Source organism: Canis lupus, chromosome 12, assembly GCF_048164855.1.
Source record: "Canis lupus baileyi chromosome 12, mCanLup2.hap1, whole genome shotgun sequence".
Lineage (NCBI taxonomy): Eukaryota > Metazoa > Chordata > Mammalia > Carnivora > Canidae > Canis > Canis lupus.
Genome location: NC_132849.1, coordinates 15,345,098 through 15,362,098, shown reverse-complemented (window position 1 = coordinate 15,362,098; position 17,001 = coordinate 15,345,098). Strand labels below are relative to the sequence as shown.

Below are 17,001 nucleotides of genomic sequence, written 5' to 3'. Positions count from 1 at the left end.
GCCGAGGACGAGCGGAGAGGCGGTCGCGGGAGACCACCTGGACGCCAGACGAACGCCTTCCCTCGGAAGGGGTGAGCAGGAGGAAAGCACACTTGGGAGAAGCAAATCGTCGTCCTGCTAGGCGGCCGCAGGGAAGATCCGGCCGAGACCGCGGCGGCTGACCGCGCGGACTTCCCGCGGCCGAAGCGAGACGCGGCGCGCAACCGGCTCGCTCCCCTCTCCGGCTCGCCCACCGGCCCGCGCAGTCCCGGACTCGAGTCCCAACTAAGGTGCCGGGGCGCCGGGGCGCGGGGGCGCCGGGGGAGGGGAGGCGGCAGTTGCTGTTAAGAGTTTAGACCAATCAGGCCTCGGCCCCACTTCTCTTGGCCAATAGGAAGTGGGCTAAGGCGCAGAGGCGGAACGTGCCGCTCCACGAGCAGGCCTCGGGGCCAATCAGCCGTGGGCCTCGTTCCCGTCCGCCAACCCGCGGTCAGAGCGGGCCTGGGGGCTGGGGCCGGAGCGGCTGTCAGGCTGAAGTCCGGCGAGCCAGCGCGGTGGGGCGGCTGGAGGGAGCGGCGCCGGCCCGGGCCCTGGAGATGGTCCCCGGCGCCGCGGGCTGGTGGTGTCTCGTGCTCTGGCTCCCCGCGTGCGTCGCGGCCCACGGTGAGCGGCAACGGGCGGGGCTGCGCTGCGGGGCGGGGCTGGCCCTCTAGCTTGCTCGCGTGTCGGGCGGGGAGTCCCGGGTCACCTTGGGGACCCCGCGAATTCGGGACAGGGCAGGTCTGGGCATGGGCGATGGACTGAGTGGGTGGTAGTCCCCAGGGACATGAGGAAGGCGCGGCCCGAAGACTCTGAGTCCTCGGCTCCTCACGTCGAAGCAAGACTCCTCTCCACGCCCCCGGTAGCGCCGACCCAGACGGCTGAAGGGGTGACTAGAAGGAACCAGGGACAGCTAGAGAGATAACAAGCTGGAAATAGGTATGTGAGCACTCACGTGGGCATACAGGAGCACACGTTCTTACACGTGGGCCCGCGGGTACAGGCACGCACGTACACACACAACCTGTTTGCTCCTGAAGGAGCACATAAACGTATACACCATACACACGAGCACATACGTATACCCACACTTGATTTACACAGATCAGCAGATGCAACGGCCAGGAAAAGATGTGTGTGGGAAAGTGAGTTCAGTGTTAAGGCTTCTTGGGAATGTATCTGATGGGAAATCCCCATTCCCGGGGAAAAAAAGGCTTAGAGACCAATGCCAAGCCAGTGAAACTTGATCTAGTGGCTGAGTTTTGGGCAGTGGAGAAGGGCAGCTAAAGCCACAATCAGTCCTAACCCTGACACGCAATAGTGGCTTGATGGTTTGTTGACTGACTACTCGACCTGTGGCGGCAGCTTCCACACTTCCACATTCCTCACTTGCTGGGCTAAGGAAACCAGTGATTCAAGTCTAGGTAAAAGATTACACTTTGGTGCTGAAGAGAAGGTCTCAAATGCCAGAAAAATCTGGTTGTTCTGAAAATTCTCTTCCTCATTGCAATGGAGCTGAAAATAGTTGTTCACTCCTTCAACAACCTTTATTGAGCACCCACATATCCTAGCCGCTGTTACATAATGTGGATACAGCATTGAGCTAAGTTACAAAACTATAGCTCTTGCCTTAGTGGAGGAGACAGACATTAAACAAAAAATTATAAATACTATATAATTACAAATTATGTTGAAAATGTCAATGGAGAAAAAGCTCATTTTGAAGGGGCATGTGATAGGGCAGGTTTCTCTAGAGACATTTAAGCTATGACCTAACCAATGAGTAGGAGTGAGCCAGGTGAAGAGGAAGAACTGGGGTAGGGTAAGGGGAGGAAGCCGCCCACGTAGAGGGAACAGTTGCAAGAAGACTCAGAGAAGTGAAGAAACTGAAAGGAGGCCAGGAAGGAGTCAGTGAGGTTGTAGTAGGAGCCAAGAGCCAGATGGAACAGGACCACACTTAAAAGCTTAGATTTTATTTTTAGTGCAAAGGGTAATTGTTGAGGGGTACTGGAGCCATAGGAGTAGTGACCTGATCATATTTGCTTTAAGATATTTTAAGAAGCAGGACACCTAGGTGGCTCAGCAGTTGAGCATCTGCCTTCAGCTCACGGTATGATCCCGCAGTCTAGGGATCGAGTCCCACATCGGGCTCCCTGCAGGGAGCCTGTTTCTCCCTCTGCCTATGTCTCTGCCTCTCTCTCAAATAAATAAATATTTTTTTAAAAGATATTTTAAGAAGCCCCCTGACTGTTGTTTGGGGGAATGGACAGTAGAGAGAAAAAAATGGAGGCAGATAGACTGGTTAAGAAGCTAGACCTGTGAGGACAAGAAATGATAGTGGCTAGACTAGCGGGATGGCAATGGAACCAGAGTCCACTTTTAAGGCTACCACGGCTCCACCCTGAAACTCTCAGGTCCACTTCAGAGCAAAGATAGATTCATCCTGAGAGAGAGAACACAAGGGCTCTCCTTCTTCCTGGCTCCCCTGCATAGCAGCAGTGGCGGCAGCTGCTGATCTCTCTGGGGTTGCTAACTCTCTCTGCATCAGCTCTATCCTTCCCAGGGCAGAGAGCATCTGTCTCACCCACCTGGAGGACTCACTTGGCTGAAGTTGGGTCCCTGAGCCCAGACTAGAGCCAGCCCTGTTGAAGACAAGGTGTCCATGATCTGAACTTGAAGCAGCTTGTTCTCCGGAGGCATCTCACCCATACTCTTTATCTTCCAGGCTTACGCATCCATGATTATTTGTACTTCCAAGTGCTGAGTCCTGGAGACATTCGATACATCTTCACAGCCACACCTGCCAAGGACTTTGGTGGTATCTTTGTAAGTTCAGGGAGACCCTGTCTCTGATCTTGTCTCCACCTCCAGCCCACTAAGTAAGGTGACTCTCTCATCCCTTCAACCAATACTTGAGTGCTGGAACAGAGAAGAGTGCAGAATCCAGCTCTGTCCTCCCAGGACTGCTGTGTAGGAAGAAAGGGCTTCCAGCTAGCTACCCTCCTGGGTGTAATAGGACCTGGACACCAGACAGGGACAAGTTGTCTTTGGGGACACGAAATAGTGAGGAACCAAGGGTTCTGCTAGCTCTGTCTGCACTCTGTGACTTAAGGCAAGTTACTTCCCCTTTGTGGGTCCATGCCAACTCCCCTATGTTGTTCATGGAAAGGCAGGATGGAGTAGGACAACTAAGATAACTCTTGGTGAAAATTTAGTAAAAATCAGTGCCCAGCATACAGAAACTACTATTCACACTTTGTGAGGAACTAGTAGACCAGCCTGGTCTTAAAACTGGCAAGTCTCCTCACTCTGACCTATCTAAATGTCTTTCAGCACACAAGGTATGAGCAGATTCACCTTGTCCCTGCAGAACCTTCAGAGGCCTGTGGGGAGCTCAGCAACGGTTTCTTCATCCAGGACCAGATTGCTCTGGTGGAGAGAGGGTAAGGAGCAGAGGCACAGGCATAAAAGGAGGGCAGGTGTAGGGTGGATTCTGAGGTCAGTGTTGGTGGTGGCGCTCTGAAATAACTCACGTTTTTAATGGTCTTTAAGAAATGTCTTAAGGTTCTCCAAGATTTTTGACCATTTACTTATGAGGCTTTATGAAAAATTCCCCCGGTCCTTCTTTCATCCTTCCAGTGTGACAGTCTGAGGGCTAGCTAGGACCCTGCCTTTCCTTTGGTCTTATCACCACCTCTTCCAGGGGCTGCTCCTTCCTCTCCAAGACCCGAGTGGTGCAGGAGCACGGCGGGCGGGCAGTGATCATCTCTGACAATGCGGTTGACAATGACAGCTTCTACGTGGAGATGATCCAGGACAGTACCCAGCGCACAGCTGACATCCCTGCTCTCTTCCTGCTCGGCCGAGATGGGTGAGGGCTCTTTTGTCTTTGGCTGTATCAGCACCAGGCTGGGTGCCACTATTTGGGGAGGTCAGGGGCAATCACCAGTCCCTTCCCCGCCAGCCTCAGTTGGAGGGCCAAGAGTCCTTGGGCCAAACAAGTTGGAGGCCCAAGTCCTTGGGCTCTAGAACTCCCAGAGTGATGGGGACAGTGGGGCATGATGGGGTGCTGAGAAAATGACCATCACCACCTCTCTTCATGCCCTCCCAGCTACATGATCCGCCGCTCCCTGGAACAGCATGGGCTGCCATGGGCCATCATTTCCATCCCAGTTAATGTCACCAGCATCCCCACCTTTGAGCTGCTGCAACCGCCCTGGACCTTCTGGTAGAAGAGTTGTTCCCACATACCAGCCTTAAACAACTCTGAGCTGGGAAAGGAAAATCCAGGAAGTCTGCTCTTTCGGATTTGGGGATAGCATTTGGGGACAGGGGGAGCCGGGCAGAGGAAAAAGGCTTGGGCCTTGGCTATGCTAAAAGAAGCCATGCCGCTAGCCTTCCCTTCCTCAGGGAACCCCCAAACATCTCATGCCTTGGGATGAGGCAAGAGTCAGGCCCCAGAGCTTCTTGGCTAGAATCTGGAACAAAAGAGGCTAAAGGCAGGTGGCCAGAGAGCCACTTGTGACTTGTCCCATCCCACCTGGCTCCAGCCTCCCCCTCCCAAGGTCTCCTTAGTGTACTTCACAGCAATTGCTGGAGTGGTTCAAGGAGCTGGTGTTTGAGGAATTAATAAACCCTCACTGTCTTTTTAGCAATAAAGCCTCTCATCAGGGTTGCAAGCGTGTCCTAGAATAAGAGCACACGGGTGGGAGGGGCTTTCATATTCCTCTGGTCCCATGCTTGTATTTTGAGGGGGAAGAAACTGAGGCCCACAGAGGGTAAATGACTTGCCCACGGTCCTTTAGGACCAGCGCTTAGGTGCTAATCTTGGATCCCAACAGCCTGCTTCCTGCTCAAGAACTCAGGAAGCCATAGTTCAGTCCCCTGAGAAGACTCTTCTAGTAGCCTGGTCCTGGGGATCCACACTAGAACTCAAAGGACCTGTGCTCTTGGCATTTAGAAACATTTGCACAGCAGAGTGTGGGTGCAGAGTGCAGAGAGGAGCCCAAACTGAGAAGCTGCAGCTCCCATCTCCTGCCATCACCTGGTCTAAAGCCATGTGCCTATGCACCACCTATGTGACTGCTGGGTGTCCAGACAGCTTGTTGAGTCATTCTCCATGAAGCATTCCTGCAGAGGCCTGTCACCACTCACACTTTATTAAGAACAGTGGGCAGGCAGGGGCGAGAGGGGGGGTGGGGGGTGCTGGCTGCTGTGAAGGAGTTAAGAACCCGATATACCAGACAGGTGGGCACTAACTGGCTCATGATCTAGGACAACCTACAGGGTGGGCACCTGCCCTCCCAGAGATCCCTCAGCAGGGGGTGTGTGGCAGGCTCCCCAGGGAAGGCAGGCAAAGAAATCTCAAGTGATGGTCTATAATTCCCATAGCATCCAACCCAAGAGTGAGGGGTGGTGCTAACCAAGGGGAGGGTGATTCAGTCAGGGCTTATCTCAGAATATCTAGCCCAGCTCCTCTAGATTTCTGGAAGACTTCAATGTTCCTCTCTGAAGACCCTAAAGATGGAAATAGGGGCCAAGAGAGCCCCTCACAGACCCATGTTAAACTGGTCCCAGGGAAGCCTCTTGAGCATCCAAAATTAAGGAGCATAGGCCTGTCATGCCCCAGTGTCAGCCATGCTGCTGGAGTCCTCAGTGGGAAAGAGTGTGAGGAAGGGGTGATGATCCCCCACATTCCCCTCTTGAGGGAGGCAGAGGCCTCTTGCTTACCCCATGTGGCCAGCCACTGTGCCAGGGCCTGGTAGGCAAGGCACAAGGTACAGAGATTTCAGAGTCTGGGGATGGGGTTAATCTCTACTGCCCCAGATGTCCAAATAGGGGGGGTGGAGAGAAGTATCCCCCTGGTTCAGTGTCCCCCGGCACAGAGCCTCAGGGAAGATGCTCTAGAGGCCCAGCTGCGCCTTCCTGCCTCTCCCCGCTCTGCTAGCAGCAGGCAGTTGCCTTAGCAGCTACAAGGGTGGGAGGTGAGGAAGAAAGTAGAAGCAGCTCATCCTTCCTTTCTTCTTCAGTGCAGTCAGGCCATCCTCAGATTGCCACGTTGTTACCCCCTCTGTAGCAGGTTGGAAGGGGGAAGCCTCAGATGGACAGGTAAGCATGGCCATGGGGCCAAGGGGAAGAACACTGTTAGGGCCTGACCTTGGCTGCAGCTGCTCTCATCTGGAGAGTGTGTGTGTATTGTGCGGGGGCAGTTCTGAGAGGCTCAATGACAGCATAGAGCCTGAGCCACTCAGCAGCAGTGTCTAGGGCATGAGGTCTGATGGGAGGTGAGTGCCTAGGGCCTAGGGTCCAGCCTCTGTCCTACCTTCTGGCAGAAACAGAGCTGGAATCGGGGGGGAAACCAGGCAAGGGGAATGGGGAGTTCCTTCCAAGCTTCCTCTCTTGGGAGGAAGGCCCCCTTTTCCTGCAGGATCTGGGGTAGGGTCCCTTCCAGGCAGGGTGACATCACACATCAGTCATCTCATCCCCCAGCTCTGCATCTTCTGGCTCTCCTTCCTCCTCCTCTTCCTCCTCTTCCTCCTCCTCCGAGGTCACATTGGGTTCATCCGCCTCTGCCAGGCATTTGGGGCAGGAACAGACAAACAGATAGTTCTCTCTGCAGGGGATGGGGGATGGTGGTGAGGGTGAAGTCAGGCGGCCACTAGGATGGGGCCTCCCAGAGCCCAGCCACCCACCGCATCCCAGCTGGCACCTGAGGATCTTGTGGCGGCTGTGGCGGCTACGCTCCCGCTGACAGCAGTCTAAGTAGCTGATACAGATTTCCTGGAGGGCAGAGAAGATGTGGCATCTGGCAGTCTGTGCTCTCTCTTAGATGGGAGCCTCCCCACCCACTGCCCCATCTCTACCCACTGCCCCATCTCCCAGGCGCTAGGCCCTCATCCATTTCTCTGTGCCCTCAGCAGACCACAAAGAGGCTTGTGTCTGAGACAGAGAGGGAACTGTGGTTAGCCTCAGGTTATGGTTACAGGCAGTTGATGGCCAAGGTCATAGCTGGGGTCAGAGGTTATCTTGATATGATGCTACTTCCCCTGGAAGATGCATCCAGACTCTGTGTACTGTGCCCAGTCAGGACCCCAAACCCACACATTCATCCACAGCCCAAGCCACAAAGAGCCATCTCTTGCTTTCTTAGAAGAAGTGGATTTGTTGATCAAAAGGTGGCTAGGAAGAAGAATGTGGGCACACAGTTGCCCCTCAATCATTGCTCTGGGGCTTTCTGGCTATTTTGTGAAGAACTGGGGGAGGGGTGGGGTTAGAGCATAATCATGGGGAGAAAGACTCCTGTCCTGGGGCATGTGGGGATTCAACTAAACGGCCTGAACTGGGGGCCCTGGCTATCCTTTGGGGAGAACCTGCAGGGCCAACTGCCCCCTCCCCAACCCCACCCCCCAGTTCCAAGCCCCTTCACCTCTCCTGGCTTGATATCCTCCAAGGCGGTGACATGCAAAAGGAAGTTGTTTTCTGGGAAAGTGGTCTCTGCATTGGGGACACAGCTGTGGTTACCTGAAAGAGGCAAATAATAAGGACTGTTGAATAATAAAAATAACAGCCTCAAGGTGCAGAGCACTGGTTCCCCATCCTTCCCTGTTCTCTGATCCCTGCTGGGGCTGCACAGATCCTGGCACCCAAGCTTCCCAACTCCCTGTATGGGGCTCTTTCCTGAAGACCACAGAGCACAGGCACACATGCACTTACTTCCTACCCCCTCCCACCTGCCATCACTGCCCCTGCTGTCCTCAGCACTGGGCAGCTGGAGTCTCGCTTGTGTCTCCAGTGTCCCACAGGAGGAGGAGCAGCAGGGCTATGAAAGAACTCCCGTGCCTGACCACTTAACTCAGTCCTGTCTGGTAACAGCTGAGCCAACTAGGCTCTCTGTGAGCCTAGTTTGGGAGGGGCAGAATGGTCCCAGAGCCTGGGAGGGGGGGCTTACAGTGAGGAAATCAGAGGGGGAGAGGCTGAGTCTGCAAAAGACAACTGTGTGAAGTGGCTCTGCTCCTCCCTGTCAGGTGCTTATGAGACTCCCCTTCTTGCCTGAGCTCCCTCCTCCCAAGGTCTTGTAACACCCCCCTCCCGAACCTGACAGGGCAGTGGTGGTATATGCCTAGAATCAGAGTCTGTGTCATACTTGAGCACAGGGCCTGGCCCCCTGGAAGATCTGATATATACACATATATTAAGGCATGAACAGTCCAATAAAAGAATGAATGAGAAAATCCCCAAAGAAGCTCAGAACCAATCCTGCTCCTAGAGTCCTCTCCACCAGCCTACAAGGGACCAAGTAGGAGAGATGTCCTGTGGCCGTAAGGCTACCCCTCCTTAATACCGGGACTCACAGCAGCTCTGAAGCACATACAGGCCAGATCCTTCACAGTTAAGAAACTCGCCAGTTGCTGTAAGACAGTAATATTCAGATGTTATTCTATCCATTTTACTGGGAGGAAAAGAAAACAAGGGTTATGAGGATAGGCACTGGGTCTACTGGGTCTACTGTCTTGCCACTAGTCACTACCATTTCACCTGACCTTGCTTCTTGGAGGCACGAGCTTGCTTTCCCATAAATGGGTATCACCTTACTTGTCCAGGACCCCCCAACCCTCAGGACCAAGCCTCTGTATGGATCTTGGGGTCATGGCTTATCTCTGTGTCCTGTGGATAGATCTCCAGTTTCTCATAGGCACATAGGGATTAGCTTCCCCAACTGTTCGCTTAGAACTCCCTCGGGGGAAGACTGTATCTGAATGGGGGGCATCCAAGGTTGGGTGAGACCAAGGCTCCATCTCACCAACCTGCCTCGATGTCCTTGTACAGCTGGTCAATGAAGGCGTCCAGCTGCTCTCGGTCCTGAGGCTTCAGTTCCAGAGCATCACAGGCATGGACCCACTGGCTCAGGGAGCTGGGGGTCCCAGGCATCCATGGTTGGAGAAGAGGAGGCCCAGCTCACAGGACTCTCCACCTCCAGGCAAGTTAAGCCCACTTCTTTCTCCGGGGCAGAGGCCCATCTTCCCCAAAAGACCAAAGCTCCCAAGAGCAAATTTTACCACCTGAGCCTTTCTGACTCCCACCACTGCATCCAGTCCAGCGCTTGGGCCACAGAATTATACCTTACCCCACCCTAATCTTGAAAGGAGATGTGGCTACCTTCCTCTGTCAATCTCCCACCCCAGCCCTGAGAGACAAGTTCAATAGCTTTGGAACATTCCTTCCTAACCTGGTCCCAATTCCTTGGCCATTGGTCCCAACAAGAGCAAAGAGAGACCGGAATCCATCTGGTGTGAACCACTGTGGGGAGAAAGAAAAATGAGTGCACAGACTATAGTCACTCACTTTTCTTCCTGATACAACTCTCCATTTAGGAAGTCTTCTGTGAGTCAGTCCCATCCCAACTTCATACCAAGTCAGCTCGGGGTTAGCTCTTCAAGTAGGAGATGCTGACCTGGTTGCTCCTGGGGAGCTGGAATGGGTAGGAGGCCACTGGTCCCACCTTCCCCAGGCACTCACTCACCTGGCTGAGTGCCTCCTCATAAAGGGCCTCTGTGAAGAGCCTCCGCAGAAGTTCCAGCTGGCCCTGGTGTGGGGGAAGCAGGGAGAGACTTGTGTTCCTGGGGATTTGCCATTAGCACCCAGGCAGGGCCCAGAAGACCGGGTGAGGGAAGAAAAAGGGCCAGCTCTGTAGAATGAGCTTTCCCTGAAGGCAAAGGAAGGCCACAGAGTCCTTATTTCCAAAGAACCTTGGCAGTCTGGTGGATGGTTCCAACCCAGGGTGGCAAACCCAAACTCCTCCCTATTCTCCAGCGCTTGTACCAGGAGGGCTTGAGGCAACCTTGCCTGGAATGTCTGTCCTTACCACCATCTTCCAGGCCCCCTGACCTGGCCTCCGGGCCAGCCTGACTCCCTACTCCTGTCCCCAGAATGAATGTAGGAAGGCCTACCCCAGCTGTCCTTTCAACCCTGCCTGTGCTTTCAGGCAGCTCCTGCCTGGGAGTCTGCTATCCTCCTTGGGTGGGAGTAGGTACTCAGCACACGGGCAGCTAAAATCCTCCTGTTTCACACTGCTCCCTCACCCTAGGGACCCCCAGCCCGTTTTTCTCCGTTGTGACTGACCTGCCCGCTGCTATCCTGAGATTCTGCTTTATTATGTCAGAGCACCCAATCCTTCCTTCCTCTGTCATCATCCTACTTCTCAACTCTTGGTCCATGTTAGGTCACAAAGTTAAATAGTGGCAGGAATATAGGCCCTAGGCTCTAACCTCTTCCTGTGGCTGGGAAGGGACAAATGTGCAGCTCCCGTCAGGCAGCCACAGAACCTTCAAGGCTATTGGGGGTAGGGGGATCACAGGCAAAGACTAACCTTGAATTTGTCCCCCAGGAGTTTGTGGACAATTTCCTCCTCCTCATTGGCTGTTTTATTACAGAACTGGGAGAAGAGTCTGATCCAACGATCTTTATCCTTAGCCTGCAGTGAACAAATAGTCATGTTCACATACACCCGTACATGCATGCATGTGCACACATGGACTTGGGGATGCCTGCCTCCTTGCTGCCCCCTGTGCCCAGGAGGGAGGGTAGGCTGTGATTCTAAAGCCCCTGCCATCAGGGAAACACCAGCACATATGAGATTCTTGGTAGACCCTTCCTTGGCCTGGGAGCTTCCTCCCCTCCCTGCCCACACCCAGCCATCTCCCCAACGGGGCCAGGCTAGCCAGTGTAACACTTAGGAAAGCAGGAGGATGAGGCTGTGGAGCTTCAATGTTAATAGAAGGTGTTGGAGTGGCTCCTATCACTTTACAAGTGAGGCACAATCCTGAAAAAGTGGCACCTGTAAGCTGAGTACGTGACCTGCTGCTGTATAGGACACCCTGTCTTAGACTAGAGGCTGCAGGAAAGATGAGTCTCCTGCCAGACTTATGGTTAGCTGCTCCTGATTTTACATAGCGCATAGCTCTCCTCTGGGAAGCCCAGGGGGAGCTCTTCATCCAAGTCAGGGTTTTGAGGTGAGTGGGGGAAGACTGTGGCCAAGGGGCAAATGAGGTCAGAACTGGCTTCCCTGGGAGGGATGGGTGAACTCACCTGCTTCACTGTGGCCACCATCCGGGCCATCAACATGATGCTTGCAGTCTCAGGGGGGTAGTGAACACTCCTGGGGTGAAAGAAAAAGATCTGGCCTAGAAATTCCCTTCCCAGTAGCTGCATTCAGGGAAGCCCAGTCTGATTGCTATGGAGAATCTTTCCTACCACCTCCATTTATAACCAAAGGGAGGAAGTCATTGGCAAGGATGTGGGCAGGACTTTACATCCCTAGGGGCTCAATGGGGCTCTTCCTGGGAGTGTATACAATACTGAGGGTGGTGGGACTGGCGGCTCACGTTGAAGGCAGGGGGTTGGGTGATGTGACTTCTGTTAAACCCTAAGAATGGAGGAAAAATCAGGGGGATGGCAGTTTAAGACAGATGACTGCATCTGCTGATCTCAAGTAGGCAGGCAAAGAGGGAAGATGAACGGAAGAGATGAAATGCTACCTACCTCCATGCCTCCTGCAGCTTATTGAGAGGATGCAGGGGGTCATCCTGGGAGGGCCCTGGGCACAGGACCTGATGATATTGCTCGGCAGCTGCCAGTCGACATTCTGCACTGCAGTACATCACCTGGATGAGTGGGTGGAGGTCAATACCCTAGGATCTGGCACAGATCCTCATGGTATGAGGCACAGACATTCCTCAGTGGTACTCAGCTGCACTAACTGTGTTCCTTCTATGAATAGCCCCTGAGCAGTAGCTCTGTGGCATCATGAGCAGAAAGCATATAGTGTCCTGGGAGCATGTGAGAAGCGCACCCAGGCTTGTTAAACTATGGGAAGGAGAGAGCTTTCAGGTAGAGGGAAGAGCCCTGCCAACGTCCTGGGAAGAGGGCAAGTTCTCATCAGACCTATTTTCTAGAGAGCGGGACTGGGGTAGGGAGGACACAAATGAAGCAGTAACTGAGTCTTTTGAATGTCTTCCCCTACATTATGGCTCTCAGGGGCCGTGACTTGCTCATGGTACTCACAGAGGACTTCAGCTAAGGCCTCTCCCCCAGCTCCCTTCCATGTGTACTACCCAGGGATGCTTACCTGACAGTGGGGACAGTTCTGGTGGAGGTCCTTGCGCACAGCACACAGCTCAGGGTGAGGCAGAACCTGGCCTGGTTTCCCAGTCAGCCTCTGGGCATTCTCCTCTGCCTTCTCCAGTGCCCGAAGGCAGTGGTCACAAGCTGAGGGAGAGAGCCACACAGGACAATGTGAGTAGTGTCTTTAGGACAGGAGCCATGTTTTGTCTTTTTCACAGCATCTCTAGGGCTAAAAATAGTGGCTGGCACATGGTAGGTGCTCAGCAGACATTTGGGAAGTGAATGAACAACCGTGTTAAAGAACAGAATGAGTGAATGATTTCACAGGCATTCCAACACCGATTGGTTTTCTTCCTTCTATGGAGTTCCACCCCTCCTGTCAGGCTCTCCCCCCTTCCCAGTGGGACTGAGTTTGTGGGGCTCTCCTCCTAGCCCCTCAGAATGTGCTTTCCCCACATTCTGCAGCCAAGTGACCTCCTTTCATGTTTGTCTGTAGCCTAAGTGTGAAAAAAGCATATGGCTGGAAAAACTAAGTGCATTCTACTTGCTTCTGACCCCTAACTCAGCCTGTTTTGACCACAGGGCCCGTGGCCCTCTCTTGGAGGGGCTGCTCTTTGGCACAGAGCCCTTTGGCATGACACACATCCCCCGTACTCTGACTCAGACTGAGTTCCACCTGAGTGACAGTCCTCCCCCAGGGAGCAGACTGGAAGAGCCCCTCTACTACTCATTCGCAGTCCCAAATGCCCTGAGACTAGACAGCAGCATGGTTCTCAGGCACAGTTCTCCAAGGGAAGATGAACTTTTCTCCCAACACCTGAACTCCCAGAGACACAAAGACAGCTAGGCCCAGCAGCCATGAGGAGTGGACAAGATGTGCTCACCTCGGTAGCGATAAAGTGCATTCCAGAGAAACTGTGCAGCCACCAGGGGCCGTTCTACAAAGACGGTCTCCCCCTTCCGGATCAGTTGTGTGGCAAACAGCCCCTTTCCCTACCAGGGAGAAAAAGGAATAGGATGGCCATAAAGAAAGAAAGAGGACACTGCTCCAAGGATTCCCAGAGGGCTGCCCAGCATCACCCCCCATTCACCTCCCTCTCAGGAGAGGCTTCTGCCTTGGGAGGGTTGGTGGAACATGGTCAGCATCCCCCCATAACTGCCTCCTCTGACCTACTTTCAGCCACACTTCTGTCAGCCTGTTCAGAGCAGAGGAACTGGGATGCGGAGGGAGCCGCCATGTCAGTCAGAGGAGGAGAATTTTTGGAAAGGCCAGAGGAGCACCGAGGCTCCTGTACCAGGAGGTGGTAATGACAGGGTGGTCTTCTTGGAGTTACCCATGTGCCCCCCTCCAGGATCCTGGCAATGATACTGCTGCTCAGGGTTGCAGAGGACTCCTATGCCACAGTAGAGGGAAGCCTAGTTGGGGGAGAATGTGCTGTATTCCCCTGGTCAGTGGGGTACTCACAGGACACAAGTTCTCAGTGTTACACTAAAAGGAATGACAAATTCTAGCATCAACCCTAATACTACTTGCTGTGAACCTTGGAGCCAATTGCTTCACTTCTTTGCATCTGTTTCGCATATGAAAATTATAACAATACCTACGGTAGTTTCCAGGATGCACCTCAACCCAAGCTCACCTTATGAGCTTTAGCTTCTTACTACTCAAAATGAGGTGATGGATGGGCAACAAGGGCATCATCTGGAAGACTCAGAAATGCAGAATCTCAGGCCCCACCCACCCGAGACCTGCTGAAGCAGAATGTGCATTTTAACAAGATGCTCAGATGATGCACATGCATGTTAAAGTCTGAGGCACTGTGGTCTAAAGCACTATACACAGCCTGTAAGACATGAAGGTGATGCAGAGGGGCTCAGGAGATAGCCTCAGAACCCAGGCAGTTACTGGCCCTGCTGGGCACTTACTCTGGAGGTACACTTAGAGAAGAGGGGTAGTGCCCCTGACAGCACTGAATTGTCACAAAAAGAGAATGAAGGAAGGAAGGAAGGAACGAACGGACATAGCAGTGAGACGTCCCATCATGTGCCCTCTTAGGTAGCTCCCAGTTTCCTTCTAGCATTGGCACTATGGCTAGATAGCAGAGCCTCCCAAAGTCAGAGAAGCAGGAATGTGTAAACCAGGATGGCCTGGAGCAACCCATGAGCTACAGATCTCAACCCTGAATACTCTGGGAACTCTAAGTGCAGAGTGGGACAGCTGGACAAAACCTCTTGCCAAAGCCATTGATGTATCCTTGGTTGCCTTCTTGGAACCCCACCTCCGTGCCTTTTAGTGCCAGACCCAATCTAGCAAAATGAAAAGATGGCCTTCTTCAATGGGACAAAGGGATATCAACATGGACCCACACTATCGCTGACAATCTCAAATCTCAACATTGGGTAAATAACGATGTCTTTCTCTCTCTTTCTGGAGGACCGAATGCAGAAAATACTTAGTCATCAAAACAAAGGGAACAGAATCAAAGCTGGTTCCTTTATGAAACCACTCATCCCCCCAAACATAAGACAGTGTTTCAAGAAAAGCAGCTCTCATTTATATTACCAAGACGCTTGGAGAGAAGTAAACCTGAATGCAAAGGGCATAAATTTGCAAAGATATTTCCAATTTGAAAAATACATTTTAGAAAAAATATTGTGCAAAATTCTACGACTATGTAGTAAATTTTAAAAGCTTTACTAAATGGATAATTTTCTAGAAAAATATAAATCAACAAAACTGAATTCAAAAGGAAGAAAGCCTAGACAAAGAAGCAGTGCCGATTATCTGGTTGACCTGCACCAGTATGGCACTCTGGTTGGCATCCATCATCTTTGGTCAGACACTATCATGTTCTGATTGGTACTGTCCCTGGCACAGTAGTTGGTCAATCTTTAAAAGATTGCTCTGGCAAATATCCAGAAAAGCAATAGAGAAAATAGTCAAAAACAACTCCCATGTGAGGCCCCTAGTCCATATGGTTTATGACCCACCTCTCTCAAGCCAAAGAATAAGTAATCCTTATGCTATTTTAACTATTCAGTAACAGAAAAATGGGAAGCTTCTCCATTTTACCAAAAAACAAGTATAACTCTGATGTGGTAATTTGAGGAAGATAGCACAAAGGAAAAACCTCACAAATCAATCTTGCTTGATGAATATTGATGTAAAAAGCTTGGCATAATCCATCTTGTCACCATGTCTGGGTGGGTATGTGATTTTCTCCAGCGACAGATCAGGTGTGGGCATGGAGGGGGTGGCCAGCTCATTCTTCTAGGGGTGGGGTTTGATAGAGGGCTGGGAAAGGTCAAGTGGACAAGCAGAATGGCTGATGTGATGAAGTGAGAGGAAGAAGGGAAGAGAGGAGGGGCTGAGATAGGGGGTGCAGTGAAGGGAAAGGTGACTATCTTTGTGTGCTAGGAGTGATAGAACCCAGACACCATCAAACTATGACCTAGTCAAGAACCCCAGGGGCCTGTGGTGGATATGGAAATGTGAGCAGCTGAGAACACCAAGGATATAGGGGAGCTGCTTTATCATGGAAGGAGAGGAATGCTCCAGATGTGCCTTGGAGTGGAAAGAAGGCAATAGTGGTTTGGGTTGGGGAGATCAGGAGGCAGATGACTAGAAGGCTGACCTCTTGGGCAGGGTCCAGGAATACACAGAGCCATTACTCACGATAAATTATTCAACTTCCTCAGCAAACAAAGAAATGTATATGAAAGTGATACCATTTTCCACATATCACTTGGCAAAGTTAACTGGGAGAGAAAACACTCTGCTGAAGGGAACAAAAGGATGTGTGCACAGAAATTGAGCTTCAAGACCTCTGACCTCAGAGATGAAAAAATAAAGTACAACATACAAGTCCACAAATAAGTAGTTGGTTGAATAACTGCGTCCATCCCGTGAAACAGCTCTTAAAAATACGTAGAAATAGGTTTATTGATGTGATTTACTGCTGCATCAAACAGCGATTTCTAAAATTGTAATTTTAATATTCACATATTTGTACATAGTACAGGATTATGAGTGATTTTTACTTTCTCTTTCCTTACATGCATTTTCGGTAGTTTTCTTTAACTTTTAAAACACGATAATCTAGCGACAAAATTACGTCACTCTCCTATTTAAACGCTTCAATTGCTCCCAGGGGCTTCGAGCTCTGGTCCAAATTTCTTAGCATCCCAAGGCCTTTCATGGAAGGTCCTAGTCTCCCTCCACACCCCACCCCCAAATCTCACCTAGAAAGATCCCTGAGGGCCCAGGCTTGTCTCTACCTCCGTTCCCTCCGCTCAGCATGTCCCCGCCCACCACCCCCGGGCCCAGCCTGGCGCGTAAGCCCCGGCGCCCCGCGTCCCCTACCCCGGCCCTGCGTGGAGCGGCGGGAGTAGGGCCGCCGGCGGGCGCTCCGGGTTCCGCGGAAAGGGGGAGCGAACGGAGACTTCGGGGCCCCCGATCCACCGCGTGACCCCCCCGGAAGCCTTCGCGCGGGGACAGACCGGGAGCCCCCGGGCCGCGAGTAGGGAGCGAGCCGCCGAGTCCGAGCAGCACAGGAGCTTCCAGGCTCCGGGCCTGGGATCCCACGTGGCTGTCTCCATGGCCGGACAGAGTGGGGGCTCGCGGCGGCTCTGCCTTGGCCTTACCTTAGCGCTGCTTACGAAACGGACTTCCACCGCGACCCGGGCCTTGCCCGCCACGCCCACGCAGAAAGAGAACACGTCGCCCATGGAGGCCGCCATCTTGGGCGCGCCTCCGCCTCCTGACCCTTGACCTCGCCTCGACCCGGGAGGCCCCGCCCCCGCCGGCCCCGCCCCCGCCCCCGCCCCCGGCGTGTGTGTCTCGGAAGGCGTGAGGGTTTGCGC

General features: G+C 52.8%; 2 protein-coding genes across 7 annotated transcripts; one reads left to right on the top strand and one right to left on the bottom strand.

Annotated features, from left to right (window-relative positions):
* The first annotated feature begins 445 nt into the window (after nt 1–445).
* On the top strand, nt 446–16,015 carry PRADC1 (protease associated domain containing 1). Of its 5 annotated transcripts, none has more exons than XR_012004235.1 (6): nt 477–642; nt 2,744–2,844; nt 3,352–3,461; nt 3,722–3,889; nt 8,845–8,995; nt 15,838–16,015. XR_012004235.1 is itself a non-coding variant. In XM_072769826.1 (5 exons), the coding sequence occupies exons 1-5, from the start codon at nt 576–578 to the stop codon at nt 4,248–4,250; spliced, it is 567 nt and encodes a 188-aa protein (XP_072625927.1). In that variant the 5' UTR covers nt 446–575; the 3' UTR covers nt 4,251–4,697. The 5 variants fall into 5 exon arrangements, 2 of the variants coding, with proteins under 2 accessions (XP_072625927.1, XP_072625926.1); XR_012004234.1 differs by having other exon boundaries at nt 12,721–16,015; XR_012004236.1 differs by lacking the exon at nt 15,838–16,015 and adding an exon at nt 13,313–13,453 and having other exon boundaries at nt 8,845–8,989.
* SMYD5 (SMYD family member 5) lies at nt 5,157–16,926 on the bottom strand. Of its 2 annotated transcripts, XM_072769823.1 has the most exons (13): nt 16,783–16,926; nt 13,023–13,131; nt 12,143–12,282; nt 11,557–11,678; nt 11,104–11,173; nt 10,385–10,489; nt 9,539–9,601; nt 9,245–9,315; nt 8,823–8,929; nt 8,370–8,426; nt 7,445–7,539; nt 6,728–6,798; nt 5,157–6,631 (listed from the first exon to the last, which is right to left on the bottom strand). In XM_072769823.1, the coding sequence occupies exons 1-13, from the start codon at nt 16,876–16,878 to the stop codon at nt 6,481–6,483; spliced, it is 1,257 nt and encodes a 418-aa protein (XP_072625924.1). In that variant the 5' UTR covers nt 16,879–16,926; the 3' UTR covers nt 5,157–6,480. The 2 variants fall into 2 exon arrangements, with proteins under 2 accessions (XP_072625924.1, XP_072625925.1); XM_072769824.1 differs by lacking the exon at nt 10,385–10,489.
* Nucleotides 16,927–17,001: the final 75 nt, after the last annotated feature.

What these genes read in the sequence shown, in the direction of transcription:
- PRADC1 (XM_072769825.1), top strand. Translation starts at nt 576, where the DNA reads ATGGTCCCCGGCGCCGCGGGCTGGTGGTGTCTCGTGCTCTGGCTCCCC. An exon ending in AGGACTTTGGTGGTATCTTT is followed by an intron (nt 2,845 to 3,351) that starts GTAAGTTCAGGG and finishes AATGTCTTTCAG; the next exon opens with CACACAAGGTATGAGCAGAT. An exon ending in ATTGCTCTGGTGGAGAGAGG is followed by an intron (nt 3,462 to 3,721) that starts GTAAGGAGCAGA and finishes CACCTCTTCCAG; the next exon opens with GGGCTGCTCCTTCCTCTCCA.
- SMYD5 (XM_072769823.1), bottom strand. Translation starts at nt 16,878, where the DNA reads ATGGCGGCCTCCATGGGCGACGTGTTCTCTTTCTGCGTGGGCGTGGCG. An exon ending in GTTTCGTAAGCAGCGCTAAG is followed by an intron (nt 13,132 to 16,782) that starts GTAAGGCCAAGG and finishes TCTCCCTGGTAG; the next exon opens with GGAAAGGGGCTGTTTGCCAC. An exon ending in AGGATATCAAGCCAGGAGAG is followed by an intron (nt 6,799 to 7,444) that starts GTGAAGGGGCTT and finishes TCTGCCCTCCAG; the next exon opens with GAAATCTGTATCAGCTACTT.